A 20,344-nucleotide genomic window follows, 5' to 3' on the forward strand; every position below is an offset into this window, starting at 1 on the left:
GGGGCACGGACCGTGAGCTCCGCGACCCGAGCGCGGCCCCAGCGGGACTCCATCCCCCAGAATGCACCGCGAGCCTCGCGCCGCTCCCGCCTCCCATTGGCCAGGAGCCGCGCAGAGGCGCGCTCTCCCTCCCGAGGCGTCGGCGCGTGGCTTTTTAGCGGCGAGGCGGAAAGCGGACGCTCCTCGGAGCGCGATTGGCCGAGGCTGCGGCGCGGCGCGGGCGGTGATTGGCGTGGAGCTGAGGGGCGGGACCGGGCGCGAGGCGCGGCGGGCGATGGAGGCGGGCGGCGAGGACCGGGCCGGGAGCGGGGTCTCGATCTCCTCTCGCTTCCGCTGTGCGCTGCGAGCCCGCGGCCTGCAGGACATCAGCGGCGACGGCGGGGTGCTCAAGGAGCTGCTGCGGCCCGGCACCGGGCAATCCGTGCCGCCGGCTGCCACCGTGGCGGGTACGGTCCCGGTCGGACCGGGCGTGGCGGTGCGGTGCGGTGCGGTGCCCCGCGGGGCTGCAGGCTCCCCGGCGCCGTGTCGCGGTGCTGCTCGCTCCGTCTGGCCCTGCGGTAGCACGGGAACGAGCAGCCGAGCCCTCGGAGGCTGCCGGTGCCGTTGTCCGCCTCTCCGTTGGGCCTCGTGTTGGCTGGGCCGCCTGGCCAGGCCCGGGAGCCCGTTGTGCACCGCCCTGTTGGCATCAGATCGGACGAACTTCCAGATGCTGTCAGCATACAGCAGTGAGGCTTTCTGCTTCGGGGCTGTGCTGTGCCTTATTGGTTTCTGCAGTGCGTGGGGCAGCCTCTGCCACTTCTCGCAGCTGACAGATTAAACGGAAGGGCGTCTTGACCTGGAGCGGAGCGGGGCTTCCGGGACCCAGCCGTGTTCACAGTACAAAGAAGTTTAAGCTGAAAGCGGTTCCTGTGCAAGGGCCTGATGAGTGTCAGGGGAAGCTCGTTATGGTTTTTCTCCTAAATGAATGACAACTGGAGTTGGCCCTGCAGCACTCAGGCAATAGCAGAGCTCGAGGCCTACATTTTCTCCTTTGTTTTTTTTTCCTAGGGCTCAAGCTGTGCTTTGAGAACAAATTTGTTAAGTCCTTCTGCAGATAACTGGGGTGTTTTAATTTCTGTGGCTTAAGTTCCCATTCTCCTCCTGCCTGCAGCTCACTAGTTCTTGACACAAAATTGCATCTCTTGTTTAGATAAGAATAAAGGCTTCCAAGCAGCTGTTTTATCTGGTGCTGATGTGACCAGGTTTTTGTTAGCGGTTTGTGCTCCCTCTGCTGTTTTATTTAAAGCATCAGGAAAGAAAAAAGAAAGCATGGTTGCAAAACTGACTGTGAGAGTGCTAGTGACAGCATTGTTACCAGACATAATAACTAAATCTTGCTGTTCTCTCCTACCTGCTCCTTGTTCTGGGTTGTGCAGTGAAGTACTCTGGGTATCTGGAGCATATGGATAAGCCCTTCTGCACAAACTGCACCAAGAAGCTCCCGAGGCTGATGAAGCTTGGAGAAGGTAGGTTTGTCCTGGATCTCTCAGGGCTATAATGAGTATCTGTTAAGGCATGTGAATTTAAATGCTGTTTGGTATCTTGAGGATTTTCTTGAAATCTCTTAAGCTTCTGAATGGAATCAGAAAGCCTCCTCCTTGCAGATGGAGGTCAATCCAGAACTGATCACACAACGTGCTGGCAATGAGCAGCAGGGCCCATGCTGTTGGTGGCAGTGTGGGTGCTTTCTGCTGCTGTCCTGAAGCAGTTTCTCACCTCAGTGTTATTAAATCACCTAAGAGGAGTGATTTAACAACAAGAGGAGATGAGGATGTTTGCTGTGTGCTTGTCCCACAGCAGATTGCCTCGTTAATCCAGAGATGAGTTGTGCAGCAGTGTGTGCCTTGAGTTGTAACAGTGGGGAAACTTACCGCTGTATTGATCTGCTACCTGGGATTTCCTCTTAAAGCCTAGAGGAAAATTCTAATTTGGAGCCGGAGATTGGATGCTGGGTTTGGGATTCTCCTGACCTTCTGTTTCTTGTTGTGACAGACATTACGCTGGGGGGTCTGGAAATTGGTGTGCTCACGATGAAGAAGGGAGAGGTGGCAAGGTTTATCTTCGCACCAAATTATGCCTACGGCCAGCAGGGTTGCCTTCCTCTGATCCCCCCAAATGCCACGGTCTTATTTGAAGTGGAGTTGATAGACTTCCTAGACTCTGCTGACTCCGACACGTTCTTTGCGTTGACAGCTGTGAGTTGCTTTAATAAGGCTTGGGGAAAAAACCTGGAAGATAAACTTTGCTGTCTTTCCCTTCAGTTGCTGAGGATCATGTGTTACGTATGTTTGTTTAATGCAGGAATAGTTATCCAGACCTTGGGCTGCTGGATCCATGCAGATGCAGACATGTGCCCTTTAAAGCTTATCCTGCACGCCTTGCCCTGTTTACAACCCAGTGCAGGGTGAGGAGCTGGGTGCTGTCTTTGTTTGCACCGTAGTGGAGTCAGTGAAACAAGTTGCATTTATTTTTAGCTTTACCAGAAACCTTAGGGTTTCACTAGAGGGCATCAGCTTCCTGGAAGTTCTCCGCAGTGTCAGAACAGCACCTAGCTGTCTGTTTAAAAACAAAGTCCTTGTGAAGTCTGGAGCATTCAAGTGTCCCCCGCCCCCCACCCTTTGTCTTTGCTTCTTGGCTGCTTTCCCAAGTGCTCCTTCACTGCCCTCCCTCCTCCCTGGTGATTTACCGTGTTATTGTTAATTCTCCCTTTTCATGTAAGAGGCTTTGGGTTGTAGTTGTGGGTCAGTGATTGGGGCACATGCTGCAATGCTGATGGATGGAGGCCCTCCTCATTCCCTCACTGCCCTTGCAGAGGCTGCTTTTTCCACACCCAGGCCTGAGATCAAACCATCTGTTGCATGGGGGAGAGCTTACGCCCTAATTTGCTAACTCACCCCTCTCTGGGAGCTGATTCAAACTTCAATATGCAGGGGACAACCTGCCCCTTTTTTGTTGCTGTTCTTTTTTTCTTTTTCTTTTTTGCTCCTTCTTTGCTGGATTGATGTCCTGAGCTCTGTCAGGCTGGTCATGGAGCCACCCAGGGTGCTGTTACAGCAATGCAGCTTTCCCTGTTGTGCCAGGAATATGGTTTTTGTCTTAGCTGTCTGCTCTGTGCTAAGCAGTTGAGAGAGTTGGGCAGAATTTAGGAAGAAATTCCTGCTTTTTTTCCTGCAGGGTCCCTTTGCTTCCTGACTTGTTTTGTAGTACTTCTTACCAAGAGTTACCAGCACAGCAGCAGTGCAGAAGGGAAATGCTGTGTGGTGGTGACCTGGCTGGATGCTGAAGGGCCTTGGCAACGGTACAGGACTCTCCTGCCTGTTGTCTCTGCTTGATTTTTTTTGCTTGAGCTGAAATTCATGTATTTCTTTATACAGGAGCAGCAGGATACGTTTCCTCTACAAAAGGTGTTGAAAGTGGCAGACGTGGAGAGAGAGTTTGGCAATTATCTCTTCCGTAAGCAGTGCTTTGAGGGTGCCAAAGACAGATACAAGAGGGTATGACACCAGAAGAAATGTATTTTCCATCCATGGCTTGTCAAAGTGGTGATTTGGTTCTAGCTCACTGTAACAGATACACTTCAGAGATTACAGAACTTCGTCATATATTCAGGCATAGTTCATTATTTAAGAACTGATCTGAGATGCTTGCCGTTGTATGAGCAGCAGTAGTAAATGAAAGAGGAGGACAGCTGGCAGAAATCTGCCTGCTCCCTTCTGGCCTCCCAGTTGGGAACAAGAATACTTGGGGTTGGAAGAAGCCTCTGGATTTTGCCTAACCTGTGCTCAAGGTCAGCTGGAGCAGCAGGTTGCCCAGGACCATGTCCATCTAGGAACATCTCCAGGGATGGAGACTCCACAGCCTGTGTAGGGAGTACCTTTTTACTTTGCTGCCTTCTAGTTCCTTGATGGGTTGCTGCAGTCTTGTGACTGAGCTGGCTAGTCATGCTGATAGGCGTGCAGTATATTGAGGAGTTTGATTACCTAGTTAAAAATAATAAGAGAAACATGGATGTAGCTGGCTGATTGGGATGGATTTCTCATGGTCGATTTGTTGTGTGCTAGTTCTTTTCCCTGTCTGCTCAGGCGTACTCCATCCTTGGTCGCAGCCCCTCCAGCGAGGCAGAGCTGTGTCAGATTGATGCTTCCAAGTTGCTGGTGCTCCTGAATCTCTCAATTACCTGCCTGAAGCTGGAATGTCCTGCCCGAGCTCTGATGTATGGGGAAAAAGCCTTGGAGATTGACAAAAGAAATGTCAAGGCACTGTTCAGGTGTGGCCAGGTGGGCAAAGATAAATTCCTCTGGTAGCCACATCAAGCAGTGATGACTGACTGTGACAGTCTGACTGGCTGTGTAATAAACTGAGGAGAGCCACTAAATTCTAGGCCAGACCTCCTAAGCTCCTGCAGCAGTTGAGGTGATTTGTCAGCATCTGAAAATCTGCTTCTCAGTAAATCTGTCACACAAATCTCCTCTCGAGGGATTCCTGAGATACCCATATCTGTCTCTGAAATGTTTGTAGTTGTACGTATCTCAGTCCTGAAGAGCAGCAGCAAATCTATATTTATCTTTTAATGCATCTGTCTTCTTTCAATGGCAGGCTTGTCTCTGCATGGCAGAATACGAAAAAGCTCGGGACTTCCTGATCAGAGCTCAGCATATAGAGCCGTTTAACCACGATATTAACAACGAACTGAAAAAGCTGGCAAGGTGAGAACTCCCTTCCATTGCTGTGCTTAGACACACTGAAAACATCCACTGGAAAGTACTAAAATACTCCAGTGTTTGTTTAAAAAATTAGTAATAATCAAGAGCCAAAGGTGGTGGGTAAGTGACTTGGGAAAATGCAGAGCGTCTTTTATTGTGGGAAAGGCTGATTCAAGGCGTTGCACACAGAGTGGTTGCAGGTGATATGTGAGAAGCTGTAGAGTATTCATTTTTTCCGTAGGGTTTCTCAGAGGGAGGGTGTGATCCTCTCCATCTGAGTTAAGTGGGTCAGGCTGATGGCAGGGAGGTGGGGAGCTGCTGAGATGCCTCAAACCCAAGGAGTAGGCTTGCACTCGAGATCGTGTTCTGAATTAATACGTGATTTTTATTTCCTTTATGATGTGTCAGTTGATTACAGCACCTTTTTGCACTGCAAGTGCTTAGCTGTACATTGCTACAAATACCTTCCCATCTGTGGGAAGATGTTAAAATTGAATTTCTTGCTGCCTTGGTGGTAACAGATGAGCAATCCCAAAGGCAGACTTTCCCTTTGCCCACAGACTGAGTACAGCACAGTCCTACCAGCCTTAGTCATGCCCTGCCCCCACGAAAACATGACTAACACTGGCCTCCATCCTCACACTGTTCTTTTGCTTGAAACTGGCAAAAGCAGTAGCTGGTTCCCATAAGTGTGTGCTGTACTTCTGGCACTGTTCATGGACACAGAATGTGAGGAAGTCCTCAGCTTCAGAGATTCCCAAAGCAGCCTCTGAATCGGAGCCCTCTTCTTTTGTGTTGCTGCTAGGCAATAAGGCTTGTAGGGAGCAGTAACATCTCTAATAGGAGGAGTTGATATGGCTTGAGCCAATCTGTAGGCTAAGGATCTTCACCTGGTAACTTTCTGGTAGACGGCTGGGCTTGCACGTGCCCTATATATCTGAGTAGACTTTAATACCCTGTGATGAAACCAAGTCTTCAAATTTGTTCTGTTACATCAGAAATTTGGAGAACCTGAAATTAAAATTAGCTGCTGGTCTGAAAATGTGCAGTAAAATACTTCTATTGAACCTCATTTGTCCCCGGTACCTTGCTACCAAACTGCTAGGTGAACACCTGCTTATCAGAGTTCTGGATGGCTGGGTAGATGGAGTAGTTGGAGGCTTGGCTTGTGGGTGGTGTCCAGGACCTGTGGTACAGTGCAAGAAGACCTGATCCAAAAGCCTCAAACATTCTCTTAGATTCATTCAAAGTATGTTGGCTGGTAGGAGAAAAATCTGGCTAATAATTGAGCTTCTTCTGCCAGGAAGCAACAAGGCATTCTGCCTTCAGGGAAGCAGCAGGAAAGCTTGTCAGCTCTGAGTCTAGAGACAGCAGCAGGTACTACTAACGTGTGTTACAGTGAGCTGAGTGTGCACTGAGCATCTCTTGTCCTGGAGCTTCTGCTTTGCTGCCAGTTAAAATTGATGTATTTCTTGCTTTTACAATGACAAAAAATGGAATTAATATAAAATAGATGGAGACAACAGTGCAGAGTGTTGTTAGTCATGACGTAGCTCAGTCTGGATCTCTGTAACGTTACCAAACTGCCTTGCTTGTGGAAGCCTGTGATGTGATCTGACAGATGCTTCAGAAACTGCATATGAATTGAAATTCTGTTTTAAGAGCTTTTTACTTCCTTACTGGATGCACTTAAACTTTGCAAAAAGGAATGTTGTTTGTTAATCAACAGCTACCTTCAGCTGCATGAACGGAACTTTGGCAAGTACCTGCTAACAGCTAAGCTGGGCTCTTGGCAAAGTTCACCTTCACCAGAGAGAGACAGGCAGAGTCCTGGGCGAGGACCTTATGGAACTTGTCTGGTATCAGCTGCAATGGTACAAATTCTGATGCTGCCTTTGGTGACTTTTTAGAGGGCATGGTTTGTATCAAATATGAAATAACAGAGTTGTTCTGACATCTGGCTTGAAATTGTGCCTCTGGGTGAGGAATTCTTGGATTCCTGCTTTGGTAGGCTTGTGAGCATGTGTCATCCAGTCTAGGCACACATCACTGATCTTCTTATTGTGGGCACTTATGACAACATCTGCCTGCAGGACTTCACAGCAGAGATGTCATGAGCTCAAGTTTCACTGAATGATACCCTTCAAAGTTGTGGACACACAGGTAGTGTTCATGGGGGGCTGAGAGAGCATTAGCCAGCACCACCTTCTGCTGTTTCTACTGTTGCAACAAAAACTTTGCTTTTGACCATATAAGGTAGCAGATGCAGTAAAGCTGTCTTTTGGGCAGCCATTGATCCCTGGGGCAGTGTTGAGCTGAGTCACCTTCTGCTCAGAGATTCCTCACCAGTGAGGCTTCCTTGCCTGCAAGGTGGAGTGTGGGGTGCGGGGACACCGTGCTGCTTGCTGCCACTGCTGGGGCTGCCAGAAGCAGTGATTCACGTGGAGTGGTCTGCATAGCTTGTGCCATGTAAATGGGATGCTGGCAGGATGCATTTGTCCTGCTGTCTACATAGTCTGGACATGCAGCCCACTGTCCCTTCCACGTCCTCTGCCTGCATTTGTGGGGTCAGTGGTAGATCACCATTAGCAGTCGTTTGCTGAACAGTGGAGCACCTGCATTGTGTCCTGCTGGGCCCTGTAATGGCTTGCACGAGGAACGGTGCAGATGATGGGCACCACAGTAGGGCTTTGAGTACAGGTGGGAGTTCTGCATCACCGTGTGCTTGCAAAGATGCTTGCAGAAAGCATCTGACTACCAGAGGTCAAATGCTCCTACTACCTAGTAGATACCAGCAGAGAAGAGGCTCAGGGTCTGGTGATAAGACAAAATTCATGTCATGGCAGAAAGAAAGGGGGGGGGGCGGAGCTGCTCCCTCTTCCAGCAGCACTAGGCTAGTTGCCTTGAAAGTCTAAACGTGTATGTATTTTTTTCTGACTGTGCTGCTGATGGTTTGATGGGCAGTCTGCAGCTCTCAACTCCATATTTGTGCTCTACTTTCCAGCTGCTACAGAGACTACTTGGACAAGGAGAAAAAAATGTGCTGCCGAATGCTTGCTGCTCTCAACTCTTCTTCGTGACCAGGATTAAAGGTACTCAGCTCCTGAAAAAGTTTGAGGTCTCCTAAAGCCGTGCAATTCTTGGGCTGGGCTTTGTGGTGGGGAACACACTTTTCTTCTGTGTAGGAGGATTTTGGAGGCATAATACAAGTTAATGAGAACACAGAGAGGGGAAGGGGCAGGATGGCAGTGTGAAACCCAACTGTACCGTGTGCTTGGGGGATCCTTTCTGCCAGGCAGGCTAGAATGGGACGGGAACCTGAAACTGGCAGCACTTGAATAAGTTTATTTTTTTTTCGTTTCCTGTGCTGCTCATCCCAGTTATTCCTTGTCAGAGCCAGGGGCAGAAATAGCTGTGTAGTCTTGTTTCTCTGCCAATTAAAAGAAACAAACAAAAAAAAATTGTTCCTGTCAAACTTAAAAATTGGATTTCCTCCTCCCCTCCAGCACTCCTGTCTGGAGCTGTTGGAATGCCTTACTTCAGAAAAATCTAAATATTTTATTTCTGGGTTTTGCTTTTTTGATTTTTTTTTTTTTTTTTTAATATTAAAAAACCTGTTTGTATAGAATATTTCAAATAGGTGTTTTGGACTCCTTAAAAAGCCTTAAATCCTCAAGCAAAATTGACAGGTTTATAAATGCACAAAGGCTCTTTGATCATTGGGTTTTTTCTTTTTTTTTTTTTTTTTTTTTTGTCAAAACCTTTGGAGGGGGTGCAGAGGGGACTGGAAGTCTGCGCTGGTCTCTTGCCTCGGGGTGAGCCCTAGGGAGAGGGTTGTGGAAAATGACAGCAGCCTTCTGTCAGAAGGCATCAGCAGCTCGGGGCGTCAGAGGTGGCTGCCATTCCATCTCAAACAATGCAGGCAGTATCCTTCTTCCTTCTGAAAATGAGTATGAGCAGCTTTTCCATCACTGGCAGCGCTGAGCGCAGGATGCAGCTGTGCTGTTTTAAGGTCAGCTCTTTCTCTTGTCTGTGGCTGCGAGGAAGCCACCCAGTATTTGAGGGAGAGGTCTGACTGAGCGGCTGCTTCCCAAAGCAGTGCATCCCCTCCCAGCTGGATGTGCTCCTTGCTGCAACCCTCTCTCTCCTGCCCTCCACTCGTGGCTGCTTGTTGCGAGCTGCCTCAGAGCACAGATCATTCTGCTATGGGTTGGGGATGAAACTGTCATCTCTGCACCACCCCAGGCTGTGCTTTGGGATGGGGGGCTATGCCCGATTTGCCAAACCCATGCTGTGGGCTTCCTACACAGGGAGACTCTCAGAATTCTGGAGATTCTGTAGATACTTGCAGTGTGAAGGCCTGCAGGACTTGCAGAGATGGGGAAAGGCAAAAGGGAAGCTTAAAGATGAAGCCGATGTGCCCATCAGCCAGATTTTCTCCATGGCTTCTGCTGATGCAGCCCTTCCCTGGAGCTCTGCCTCCTTTCACAGCTGTGTGACAGCTGTCAGTCAGATTGCTGGCCTTTGAAATTACGTTTAGTTGAAGCATTTTGTTTTTTTTTAGTCTTCCAGACAAATTTACATCACTGAGACCTACATAACAATCCACTGTTAATTCCTTGTGAGAAAAATCTCTTTTGCTGGAGAAAAAAAAAAGTCATTACGTATTCAGAGAGGAGCACAGCAGCTCCTGCTCCAAAGGCACAGCTTACTATCCAGAACTGAGGCAGAACATTCCTTAGTGTTTTCTGACAAGTTTGCACCAGTTCAGTTCAGGGCACAAGCTGTTCTCAGTGGCTCTGGCAGCCGCCTTTGATCCGTGCAGTGAGCGGAGGGGCAGTGGGCTGTGCTGGGAGCTGGTGTCTGACGATCGGTGGAATCGCACCGCTGTGCAAAACCTCTGTGTGCAGCGGTTGGCAGGTGGTGCTGAGTTGGTCTGGCCCCGCAGCCACCTTACCGGCTATGTGACTCACAGCTGGAATTGGGCATTTGCTCCCCCTGACTCCCTGCTGTGTTTTGCTGGCTCAGCTCTCCTACCCAAGGGGCTTTGCTGGTTTTTTTTCAGTGAGATTTGCAGTGGCTGCTTTGGTTCAGGGACAGATGGGTTCATTCGTCTGTGCTGGGTAACTGAATACAGTCACTCTGCCCAGTATTTCTGTCTCTCTCACTGTAGAGTCTATTCCTGGAATTACATCTTGCTCAGAGCACACTTTCTTCCTCTTTAGTGGAGTTTCAAGTCAGAAGAAGCATCTTTGATGAAATGAGGCCACCTGTGATGCTTCCTAGGGGAATTCACAAATACTAAGCAGTAGAATCAGAAATATAAACACTTTCTTAAATCTTTCCTTCAATAGTCCCCTGCAAACACAGTGGCTTGCGGTCTTATGCCTGCCCTTCTTCAGGTCTGAGCTATTTGCTTGCCTCTATCTTCTGTAGTGCAGCATAAATCAAGCCAGGTTACCTGGCATGGCTGAAAGCCCCCTTTGGAGCACCCTAAGCTGGATGGACTGAGATCACTGCCTCAGTAGATTTCTTTGTTGCAGTGGAAAACGCAGGCTTTTGGTGACAGACTTTTAAACGCCACAAAATAATGGAACTTGTCTTTGTGCAGTTGTGGTCCTTCCAGATGAAGAGAACTTAATCATGAGATGCGGGTACGGATTTCGTGGAGATGCCTACATCCTCATAGCAAGTCTATGGGAGTTTAATCCCAAAAAGTCTTCTTTTAATTAAAGGTGGGCCAAGGCTGAAAGCGTGCTTCTAGTGTGTATCAGAATTCCGGTAGACAGGAGAAGTGGTCTCAGTAGCTGGCAGCATACGGGGAAATGTTCCAGTGAAAACAAACAATACTGAAATTATGGCAGGAAACTATGAGGTCGAACTTGAGACTGCTGTGAACAGCAGGATCTAGCAATTCTGAAGCCATTAGTTGGTGAGAATTGGCTGCAGAACTGGGGCTGTGTCATCAGGTAGAAGAGACTATAATTGGACTTAAAAATCAGCAGCAGTTGCTAGTTAAACTGACCTAATAGTCTAAAAGAGACTGGCAAATAAACTGAGGCATGTGTGCATAATAGAGTCGCAGCTCGTGCCTTGGGGAGGCTCCAGACTTTGAGCAGACAGCAGCTTGCTCCTTCCCCTCCTGCTCTCCCCTATCACAGAGCTGAAGATCTAAGATGTGCCTCCTGCTGATACTGTCCTTGCCCACTGTGTGAGGCTGAACAGCAGAGAAACGGCAATTTTGCTTCTCTAGAATACACACACTGCTGTACCATTGGGATGTCCTGTGCTGCAAACGAAACTGTTAAGCACTGCTTTATGCTGAGCATTGCTGGAGCTAGTGCAGAGGCTTGGAGGATGACTTCAGTGAGCATTCCCCTTGCTAAGCAGAGGGAGGAGGAAAGCTTTAAAAAGGTGGTTGAGTGTTCTAGGATGCTTTGGTGGGGGTTTTGTCTGGAGGTTTTTACCCCCCTCTGGGTCTTCCTTCCTGTAGCATCTTCTTCTTTTTTTAATTTCAGAGAGTTCTGCAGTTTATATCTGCAGTAATGCTCATCTCCCAGAGAGGTACCACAGCTATGCTTGGGCCTCTTCTAGAGACCAGCAGTGGGGAAATGATTCTACTGGCTCCACACACAAGGTGTGGAGGGAACAGAGGACAGGGACCAGAAGGAAACAGCTGCGTGCTCCTGTGCTCTTTGAACCCTGATAGGCAGGAGGGCTCGGTTACAGAGGTCCTTGGTGAGGGCACTTGGTGTGCTGGGTTGGTGTTGCCCGTGCTGGCAGGAAGACCTGGGCAGTCTTGCAGTGCCCTGCTGTGCCAGTGTTCCAAGGTGAGGTGGTGAAATTCAGCCTCTACAGAACGGTGCCTCAAGGCCCAGCCCAGCACTGTCTGCCCTGAAACTTTGTGAGCATCTAAAGCCTGGTGTTTCCCTGTGTGTGCTCGACCCTGGGCCACCTGGTAAGGTAGGAAGGAACGCATGGCTGTGCTCCTCAAGCTCCTGTCTATCTGCTCTGCACACTTACTCTAGAAAGGGATGGCTGAGCCCTGCTGGATATTCCTATTCTGCACTTCTTTTTTTTTATTACTTTAGCCAGCAGCAGGAAGATAAAACACACTAAATTGTCTGCTGCTGTTACAAATCAGTGGATAGTGAAAAAGGTGCTGGGTTCTTTTCATCATATTTATCATGGAGTTAAAGTTCAAAGAGAATGGACAATGTGTAGGATGTGAATGTCTTTACACAGGAAATTTTATTTTTGCAGAATCTTCAGAGTTAGTGCCCTTCAATTCCAGCAGCAAGGAGATGGAGGAGCTTAAAATAACTGCATCTATGAAACATGACTTTTAAAGTCTCCTTTCTCTACCTCTCATGTTTCAGTTGTACAAAACACGAGTAAAAACGTTTTGTTACCGTGGCGTGTATAAAGGCAAATAGGATAAACCTACCTAAAGCAATTAGCAACCAAAGAAACAGATTTTGGATGGCAGCCTGCTGCAGGTGCCAGTGACTCGTGCCTGAGGTCAGATTACTGCTTAATTGTGCTGTTGTTGAGGCACAGAAGCCCCCAGTGCCACTTAGTCCTTGTAGCAGCTCTCCCTGGGCTCTTGCCATCCCATACAGGCACAGCTGGCATGCCTGGCTACCAGCCCTGCTGATCTGGAGCACTTCAGACACATCTTTATCCTATCTGTTTCTTTTAATCTTACATCTGGGGATTTAAATGTGTCATGCGCAGCCTTAGACAGCAAAACAAAGGATCCTTTTCCGTATTCTCTTGTGTGCTGTTCTTCTAGTCTGGTTTCTTGGAGAAGCATTTGGGCGTGGAGATCTGAGCTCGGAGGATGCTTTTCACTCCTTTTGTAGTTCAGTGGTAAGTTATCCTGAGCAGAAACACAAAGGGGCTTAATCCTCTGCGTGGCTGTGGCTGTGCTGCTGTACCCACATGTGCTGCCTGCACCAGGGCAGGTTGCTGTCATTGGTGTCCCACTGTCTCAGGACTGGTGGGGCTCACAGTGCAGCAGAGGGTAATTCCAATACAAGAGAAGGGGGAAAAAAACCTTCAGGTGATAGTGGTGCACACCACACAATGATGGCTGATGTATTTATCTGTTAGTAGCCTTCTGAGTATTGCAGGCTTATTCCACAAACACAGTGTTTAATGTGTTTAAATGAAGCTACAAACTTTTATTGTCCAGATGGCTGCAATGCTGAAGGCCCCCAGAAGTGTTTTTTTGCTTTTGGGAGGGCTGTTTGCTTAAGACACTAGGAGTGCCTTGGCTCTACTGTGAGTCAGTTTGCAGATCTGCAGAGTTATTTGCAGTAAGGGAAATGTGACCTTCATGTGCCTGTCCCAGTGCCCACACTGCTTTATCAGGGAACTGGTGATTTGACAGAATGCTGAGCATTACTGACATGAAAATTTGAGCTTTTGAAGGACTGGGAGCTACTGTAAGGAACAGTTTCAGCCCAGACTTGCTAAATTAAGTCCTTCCTAAGTCACAAGTAGGTGCTGAAGAGTTCATCCCTTCCTTTCACCCTCTTGTAATTGCCCCTCTTATGAGACATCTTGCTCTCTGAGGAAGTGTTGTTGCTCTGTCTGGGTGCTGTTTGAAGGGGTTTCCTTTTTTTGGAAACGCTTGGGAAAGTGCTTCTCTTCCTGCACTTCTTTGCGTTAGGATTCCTTGGCACACAGTAGATCTGAGCAGACTTGACAGACCCTCTCTCTGGCACCTTAGATTCAGGTCATCAGTATTCAATCTCTCTGAAGTCAAGTGTTGCTAACAGTCTGCTTAATTCTTCCTTCCACTGAACTCTCTCTCTGTCTACACACTGTGCTGGAGACTCATGGTGGATCCTTTGCAGAGCTGAGGATTATAATGGATCAGCTAGCAAAAAACATATCCTAAGGGAAAAAAAAATGCATAAGCACAGATGTTCAGTTGACACCGGAGGTTTGTATGGCATTATTATACGAACAAGGAATAGAGAATCTTCTCCTTCTACCTTCACCCTTGAGTGCTGACATCGCTTGCACCTGTAGTGGGCTGTTCCAGGCAGCTGCTGGGGTCTTCTCTTGTCTTTCTCTTCACGACCTGGAGAGTCTCTGAGCTTCTGCATGCTCGTGTGCTACCTGAAGGTAGGCTTCACTTGGCTGTGAAAGTGAGTCCACTTGAAGCACTAACAGCTGGACATCCCTTCATTACATCTGAGTGAGGCAAATGGTGTATGGCAGACTGCAGAACTGCTTGCACAGACAGTAGACAAGTGGTGTCCTAATTAGGTAACTGAAGGCGTGCTGAATGTGCCAGTGATGGTGATGTGTGGCATTCCCTCTAATAATTGTCCTGACAAACCATGATAGCCTGGTGGTGTAGATGGCCCTTTCTTCTCGTCCTATCAGGGTGGGTTGCCCAGCACATCCTGTTATCAGTGGGCTGATAGCAAGCAGGCTGTAGCTAGGCTTTGTTCTTGCCTTCAGAAGAGCTGCAGCATGTCAGTAACCTCTTGTGGGCTCCACATGATGCTTTTCAGAAGGAGCTCGTTCACCTCTCGGTGGCAGCCGTTTTCCTCCAGGCTGTCATTTCGGAGTGGCAGTTCTTTTTGGACTTGTCAGGTCTTGAATGAAGTGCACTTCTCAGGCAATTGCTGTTCAAGAAGGTTTTAGCTTCTTTGCTGATCCATGCTCCAAAAGTGAGCGTGTAACGTGCTCTTCCAGAGTGCTGGAGTTAAGACATGCTGTCTTCCCGATTAACAAGTCAAGCTTTCCTTTTTTCCCTGTAGTGACCACAAAGTTTGAGCTGAAGTGCTGCAAGTGAGATGTTCTGCTTTGTGTTGGCAGCACCTGGAGGCAGCATTTCTCTGCAGGTAGCTGCTGGCTCTGGGATGGATCAGCCAGACCAACCTCCCGGCCTGTCTGCCCTCCACAAAGCTGACGACTCGACTGCTTCTCTTGAGAAGTGCCTTCTCACTGGAGTTAGGAGTTAGGAGTTAGGAGCTGCTGCTGCACTGGGGTTATGAGCACAGTTAGGAGCTGCTGCTTCAAAGTGTGGGTTTCCCAGGGGCTGAACTGGTGGGAGCTTCTTCCCAGCCTACCCATGCTTTGGCAGAAATATTGCCTGCTGTGCTTGGTGCCTACACAGTGCTTTCATACAGCTCTTCTGGAGACTCAGCTGGGAAGGAGATAGCCACGGTGCTTTATGCAAGAAAGCAGCTTAAACAAATTTTAAAGCCTTAGTTAAACATTAACAGTTAATTATGGCTTTGATGCAGAGTAAAGGCGATTGTGATTATGAATGACCTGTGACCTGGCATGTTGTTTGCTGTAAATCGATGCTCAGCTGCCTTGTCTTTCCCAAGCACGAATTAAAATAGCTGGTAGCGACAGACTTCTCTCTGAACTTCAAAGCGAGCGCCTGCGTTTCTGCTGCGTGTGGCTGAGCTGCTGCCAACCTGCTTTTAAGGGAAGGAAACAAACGTTGGAGCGGAGCCCTGCTTGCAGCGTGCGGCTCCTCTACCTGCAGGAGCTGTGGGGGCTTTGAACGCCGCCCAGCGCACTGCGTCTCCAGGGCTGAGCGCTTCCCTTCTGCTCCTCTTCTGGCTGCGTTGCCATCAGGTGCACATGGAAGAGGTGAACTGATCAAACGCTCCTTGAGATGGCTTTAGGGTTTCAGATTGAATATATATATTTTTTAATTAGCTCCGTGTAAAGACTCTTACTACTTCAAATAGCAGCCATGAAACCAGCAGCCTGGCAGTTTGGTCCTTTGTTTTTCCTGGTGCACAGGAAATCTCAGTAGCTGTAGGTTTTAGACCCAGCTACACACCCCAACCACAACTAACAGCCTGCGGAAACATCAAGTGATTATCTTCTAAGTATGCCTATCAGGGACACATGAAAGGAAGTGCTGTGTGGGTACAGTATTAGACTGACAAGTAGCAGAGCAGTCGGTTGCATTTTAACAGGAGCAAAGATGCTTTTCTCTAATATAGCAGAGGATGCCACAGCACAAGTTAAGGAATTTTGTTCACGTGAGAAACCTTTCTTTCCTTATCCTAGTTGCTACAACTCTGCTGTGAAATGGAGAAATGACTTAAGCATTTTTATCTCTTCAATTTTCAAAGATGAGTTGCAGGACCCTCTAGTAGTTCTCTTTCTGAATAAACTTTGTCTCCCCATTCTCCTGGTTAGGGTAGGTGCTTGATGGAGCTTGCCAGCCCAAAGCTGGGTGTAACACAAGCTACTCACAGCAAGCTCTTGATTTTTGGAAGGTTTGGTGATAAAAATGGGGCTGTAACATGGGATTTCATGAGTCTGAGTGAACCAGGGTGGTGACTGTGATGGTGGTGGGCTGTTTCTTGATGCTGTGAATCCTAATTTGTGCTAGGCTAGCAATCTACTGCTGGTGTATTTCTGACAGTCTTGAAAGTTGCTTCGCTGTTCTATGTGACTAGGTGATCTTGCAGGTCATTTCCAACCTTGTGACTCCATGATCCTTTTGTTATCCCAAGGTGTATTTGGGGGCAGCCTCAGATAGGGGTGGACTCTTTTCTGGCTGGGTCATGTGAGCCATGGGCTCTGAGCATACTGGCTGAATGAAGCCTGGATTCTTCAAGGTCGTTGGGGTAAAATGGGTAACCCAATCAATCTCACAGCTCACTCTGCTATGAACATGTTGTGGACTGGAGACCAATTCTTTGCAGTCCTAACTGTCCTGTGATACTGTGGTGCAAGAGCAAAATAGTTGCTTTCCAAGAATATAAAGTGAGGTCTGTATTTTGAGCATCGTGTGGTGTTTTGCCTTCTCATCTTTTAGCAGGTAAATGTCTGTTTTCCTGTCACTGCTTTTTAGCCTTCTGGTTAGCACTCTCTAAGTTGATATCCCCTCAGGAGCAGGCTTCCTTATTTTGCTGCTAGTAACTTGATTTTAATTTGCAGACATCACCGTTGCAGCTGAGCTGGCTGAACAAGCTCAAGAGGCTGTAGCTCTTGAGAAAGCAGCAGAAGTTGGACTGGGCTGCCAGTATTCTGGAACTGAAAGGTGGTGGGGATGTACATCTTCCTGGTGACTCTCAGGACTTCTGTAGGAAACAGATAATGAGTTACCTTATGGAGAAGGTTCCAAGGATTTTGCTTTATTAGTGTTAATTTTTTCCTTTCCTTCCACCGTTCAACCTATAAATGCTGGAGGGATGAATCTGACTTCTCAGCAGTGTTTCAGTATCATCTACACTCAGACAAATCATGGGAACTTGTCAGGATTCTGTTGTGAGTGATCTCAGGCCAGGGAGCAGGAGGTGCTGGGGCTCTCTGCAAAGGGCCAGGGTGGTTGGAAGAGGCACTGGAGAAGCAGGTGAGCTTTTGGTAGTAAGGTCAGTGCTGTGGAATTGTAGCCACATCTGTGAGGCAGATCTGAGTGGTGAGCACTGAACCCAAGAGGTTCCCCTTTGAAATACAGAGGAAAAAAAATCACAGCTTAGGGGTAGGTCTGGCTTATATCCAGAGAAAACCTGTGCATAGATACTGCTTTCCTTCCAGTGACCTTAAAGAGCTGGATGGGTGGGGTGGGAGCTGCAGGTGAGAGATGGAGGCTTTTCTGGGGGCAGGCTCTGCCATCGTAGAGTGTGCCAGGACTCCAGGGCTGGTAAAGACCCAAATACAAATGAGAGTGGTGGGTGAGGGGTGCTAGCAAAGAGCAAAATGCTGGGAGCACTGTGTTCCTTGGCACACTGCACGTGCTGTCATGTTGTGGCTGGGCCTCCTGGAGGTAATGGCCCTTGCAAAGAATGATTTGACCAAGGGAGGAAGGTGCAGGGAGAAGCAATAGAAGTTTCAGAGGGGAAGGGTGAATCTGGGAGAAAGAGGACTGGCTTCTCAAAGCCAAAGAGGAAACGTCCAGGTACCAGGCTTCTCAGAAGGCAGCTGGAAAAATGCAGGGTAGTGTGTATCATGGGTCACCCAGTATGGGAAGGGAGATGACCTGAAGGGCCCTTCTGGGCTCTTTGCAGTGAGCTTGCTGTTCTTGAATTCTTATCACTTAACACTCAGTTTCTTCCAAGTCTAAAGTGAGGAAATTGAATTAATTTTATGGGAACGCCACCGTGCCTGATCCACTTGTACTAATCTACAGAACTCTTGGATGGCTCTTTCAGGGCACTGTAGAGACGTGCTAGCAATGTTTGGAGCTGCTAAAATGGAGTAACACGTACAGTGTTTCCTGTGGGAATGATGACTGTAGTCTTTGTTATCCTAGGACTTCTCCAGCTGACGAAAGGAACGGTCCTTGGATGAAAAGGAGACCTGTCCCTGGGCACGTGGAGGGTTTGATGTTGGATCTGTGTGTTTTGGGAGAAGCACGACGTGGAGGTCCTCGTGGTGTGTGCACAGCGTGGTTTTCCTGATTTTGGTTTATTTAGCAATTCTAGGGCTGTTTGTAGAAGAACCGAGCCCTTTATTCTTCCATGAACATTCCTTGAACGTTCCTGACATCCTGGGCTGCTTTAAGGGAATCTGAAAGTACAAGTAGGATGCCATGAGGTTTTGTATTGCTTATACAGATTGTTCTTTAAAAGGTTATGTTTAATATTGTTTTTGTTCTGAGAAAATAAACCGATCTGAGAACTAGTGCTGGCAGGACTTGTGCCAGTTTATTGTGCAAGAGTGATTAATGTCTCTTTCAGTGTAAGGAACTGGAATTTGGAAATAGAGTCCAGTTTGTTAATGTAGCTAACTGCTTGGGCAACAGCATGCTATGCTCTTTCTTTTGGCTGAACATTCCAGTGAGTGTTAATACTATATTTCAAATTACCTCAGAATACCATCTTTTCCCCTTCAAATATTGCTGACTTTACTAGCGTTGATCAAGTTGGTTTCCTTTCGGAGCAGAACACGCCGTGTTCCCCTTGCATCATTCTGAACACAGGCATGGCTGGGCTGATAAATGCAAAACCTCTTGGTGAGGTGGCAGCAAGGCAGTGTAGAAGCTGCAAGAAGCCACGTGGATTCTGCAAAGAAGGAACCTGGTAACACGGAACACTGTTTTAATGATATTTTTCCCATCCGTGTTTGACTAGTTTGGATAATGTCTTCTAAGCATAATTCAGTGCCTTGTTGTTGACTTGCAGGGCAGGGAGAGTTGCCTGTGGTCAGTGTGTGTTCCAAGGTGGCCTCTTGCCAGGAGAGAAACGTCTGAAGTGCTCTTGTTTTCCCCAGTTCTGCCGACATCTTTATGGCTTTTTGGACTCAATACCACCACGCTCTGATGGTATCTTAAAATAAAATGCCCTCTTGGTAGGACATACTGGAGAGGAAAAAAAAAAAAAGAAAAAAAAAAAAACCCAACAGTTAGGAAATCTTGAGTTGGCAGCAGCCTGCAAGCACATTTTGGAGCTCTCTGCCTGTTGTAGTCCTCTGTGCTTCTGGAGAACCATCTTGATCTCTGAGAGGGGTGCTCAGATCCTGCCGCACTGCTTAGCGGGAGGAAAGCAGATCAAAGGGGAACGTGGGCTTTGGGTTTCTTATGGTTTCCTTAAGAACAATCTGATTAATACTGCTTTTTGTCAGACCAGCTTTTTCCAAAAGCCTCCAAGAGTATAAACAGGAAGGTGGAGGGGAAGGAGAGTTCTATAATACTAATTATCTTAATTATAGAGCGCAGGGCTTCATCTCGTTGCAGGAGTTTTGATGTGCAGTGACAACACACAACTGAAAAAAGCAAGCGTTGCGTGGAAGGCTGTAACTGAGCTGCTGCCCAGCTCAGAGCCCTGGCAGGTGACAGGCCTGGGCTTCACAGGAGAAGCGTGGCTGCTTTCCTGTGTTTGGGTTCCTGTAGCCGTGTGTGTGCTTCCAGCTGCTCTGCCCACAGACGGCACAGCAGCCCTGTGTGCTGTCCTTGCCTTGCCATGTCCCGTCCCCTTTTGGTTCCCAGCACCAGCGCCTTGCTGGTTCCTCTTTGCAGGGCCGACACTAGATGGCAATGCCTCCCTCGTAATACTGCAGCACGGCAGGAATCCCGGGGTTTGTTTTTGATGGGCTCTATCATGGATAGTAGTCCTTTTCTGCACAGATTGCTCCACTGGCTTCCTTGCGTTGGAAGCTGATGCCAGTTTCCAATGTGAAGCAGAGGATTGTGTTTCATGACAGATAGGATAAGATGGGAGACCTGAGGGCAGACGTGTGGCAGAGTTCTCCAGCTCAAGGTTGCCGTGCCTCTCGGAGCTCCCTCAGCATCCTGACGTTTTGGCACTTGGATGCTGGCTTTTGGCTGCTGGGTCAGGGGAGCACGGCATCCATTGGAGCGGATTTGCAAATGGAAACTTGGCACAGCAGCGTAAGTGGGAGATCTGGTGGAGGCACAACGCGCTGCTCCCCAAACGTGTATGGACAAAACCCATCACCAAAGGCACCATCCAAGGCACAGGCATTTAAATGCATAAGTAGACCTGGATGGGATTGCTCACTGTGTCCCAAAAGGGATTCCTGCAAATCTCTGCTCCTGTTGGCTGCCAGCTGAGCACGCTGCAGTGCTGCAGCAACGGGGACTGCAGGTCCCACACCACCTCCCAGCCCCACCACATCTGACCTGCAGGCCGTCTCTAGCTTGC

The 20,344-nt window shown here is 48.3% G+C and overlaps 1 protein-coding gene across 2 annotated transcripts; it reads left to right on the top strand.

The window, feature by feature from the left end:
• The first annotated feature begins 274 nt into the window (after positions 1 to 274).
• Positions 275 to 18,365, top strand: FKBP6 (FKBP prolyl isomerase family member 6 (inactive)). 2 transcript variants are annotated; one of them, XM_042894499.1, is made up of 8 exons: positions 275 to 446; positions 1,416 to 1,505; positions 2,032 to 2,234; positions 3,414 to 3,533; positions 4,122 to 4,316; positions 4,636 to 4,745; positions 7,747 to 7,834; positions 17,995 to 18,365. In XM_042894499.1, exons 1-7 carry the CDS (start codon positions 275 to 277, stop codon positions 7,820 to 7,822), a joined length of 966 nt encoding a protein of 321 aa, XP_042750433.1. In that variant the 3' UTR covers positions 7,823 to 7,834; positions 17,995 to 18,365. The 2 variants fall into 2 exon arrangements, with proteins under 2 accessions (XP_042750433.1, XP_042750434.1); XM_042894500.1 differs by lacking the exon at positions 275 to 446 and having other exon boundaries at positions 586 to 1,505; positions 4,101 to 4,316.
• The last annotated feature ends 1,979 nt before the right edge of the window (positions 18,366 to 20,344 follow it).

This window comes from Lagopus leucura, unplaced genomic scaffold, assembly GCF_019238085.1.
Source record: "Lagopus leucura isolate 7727_CA_CO unplaced genomic scaffold, USGS_WTPT01 129-28_obj-0_obj, whole genome shotgun sequence".
Lineage (NCBI taxonomy): Eukaryota > Metazoa > Chordata > Aves > Galliformes > Phasianidae > Lagopus > Lagopus leucura.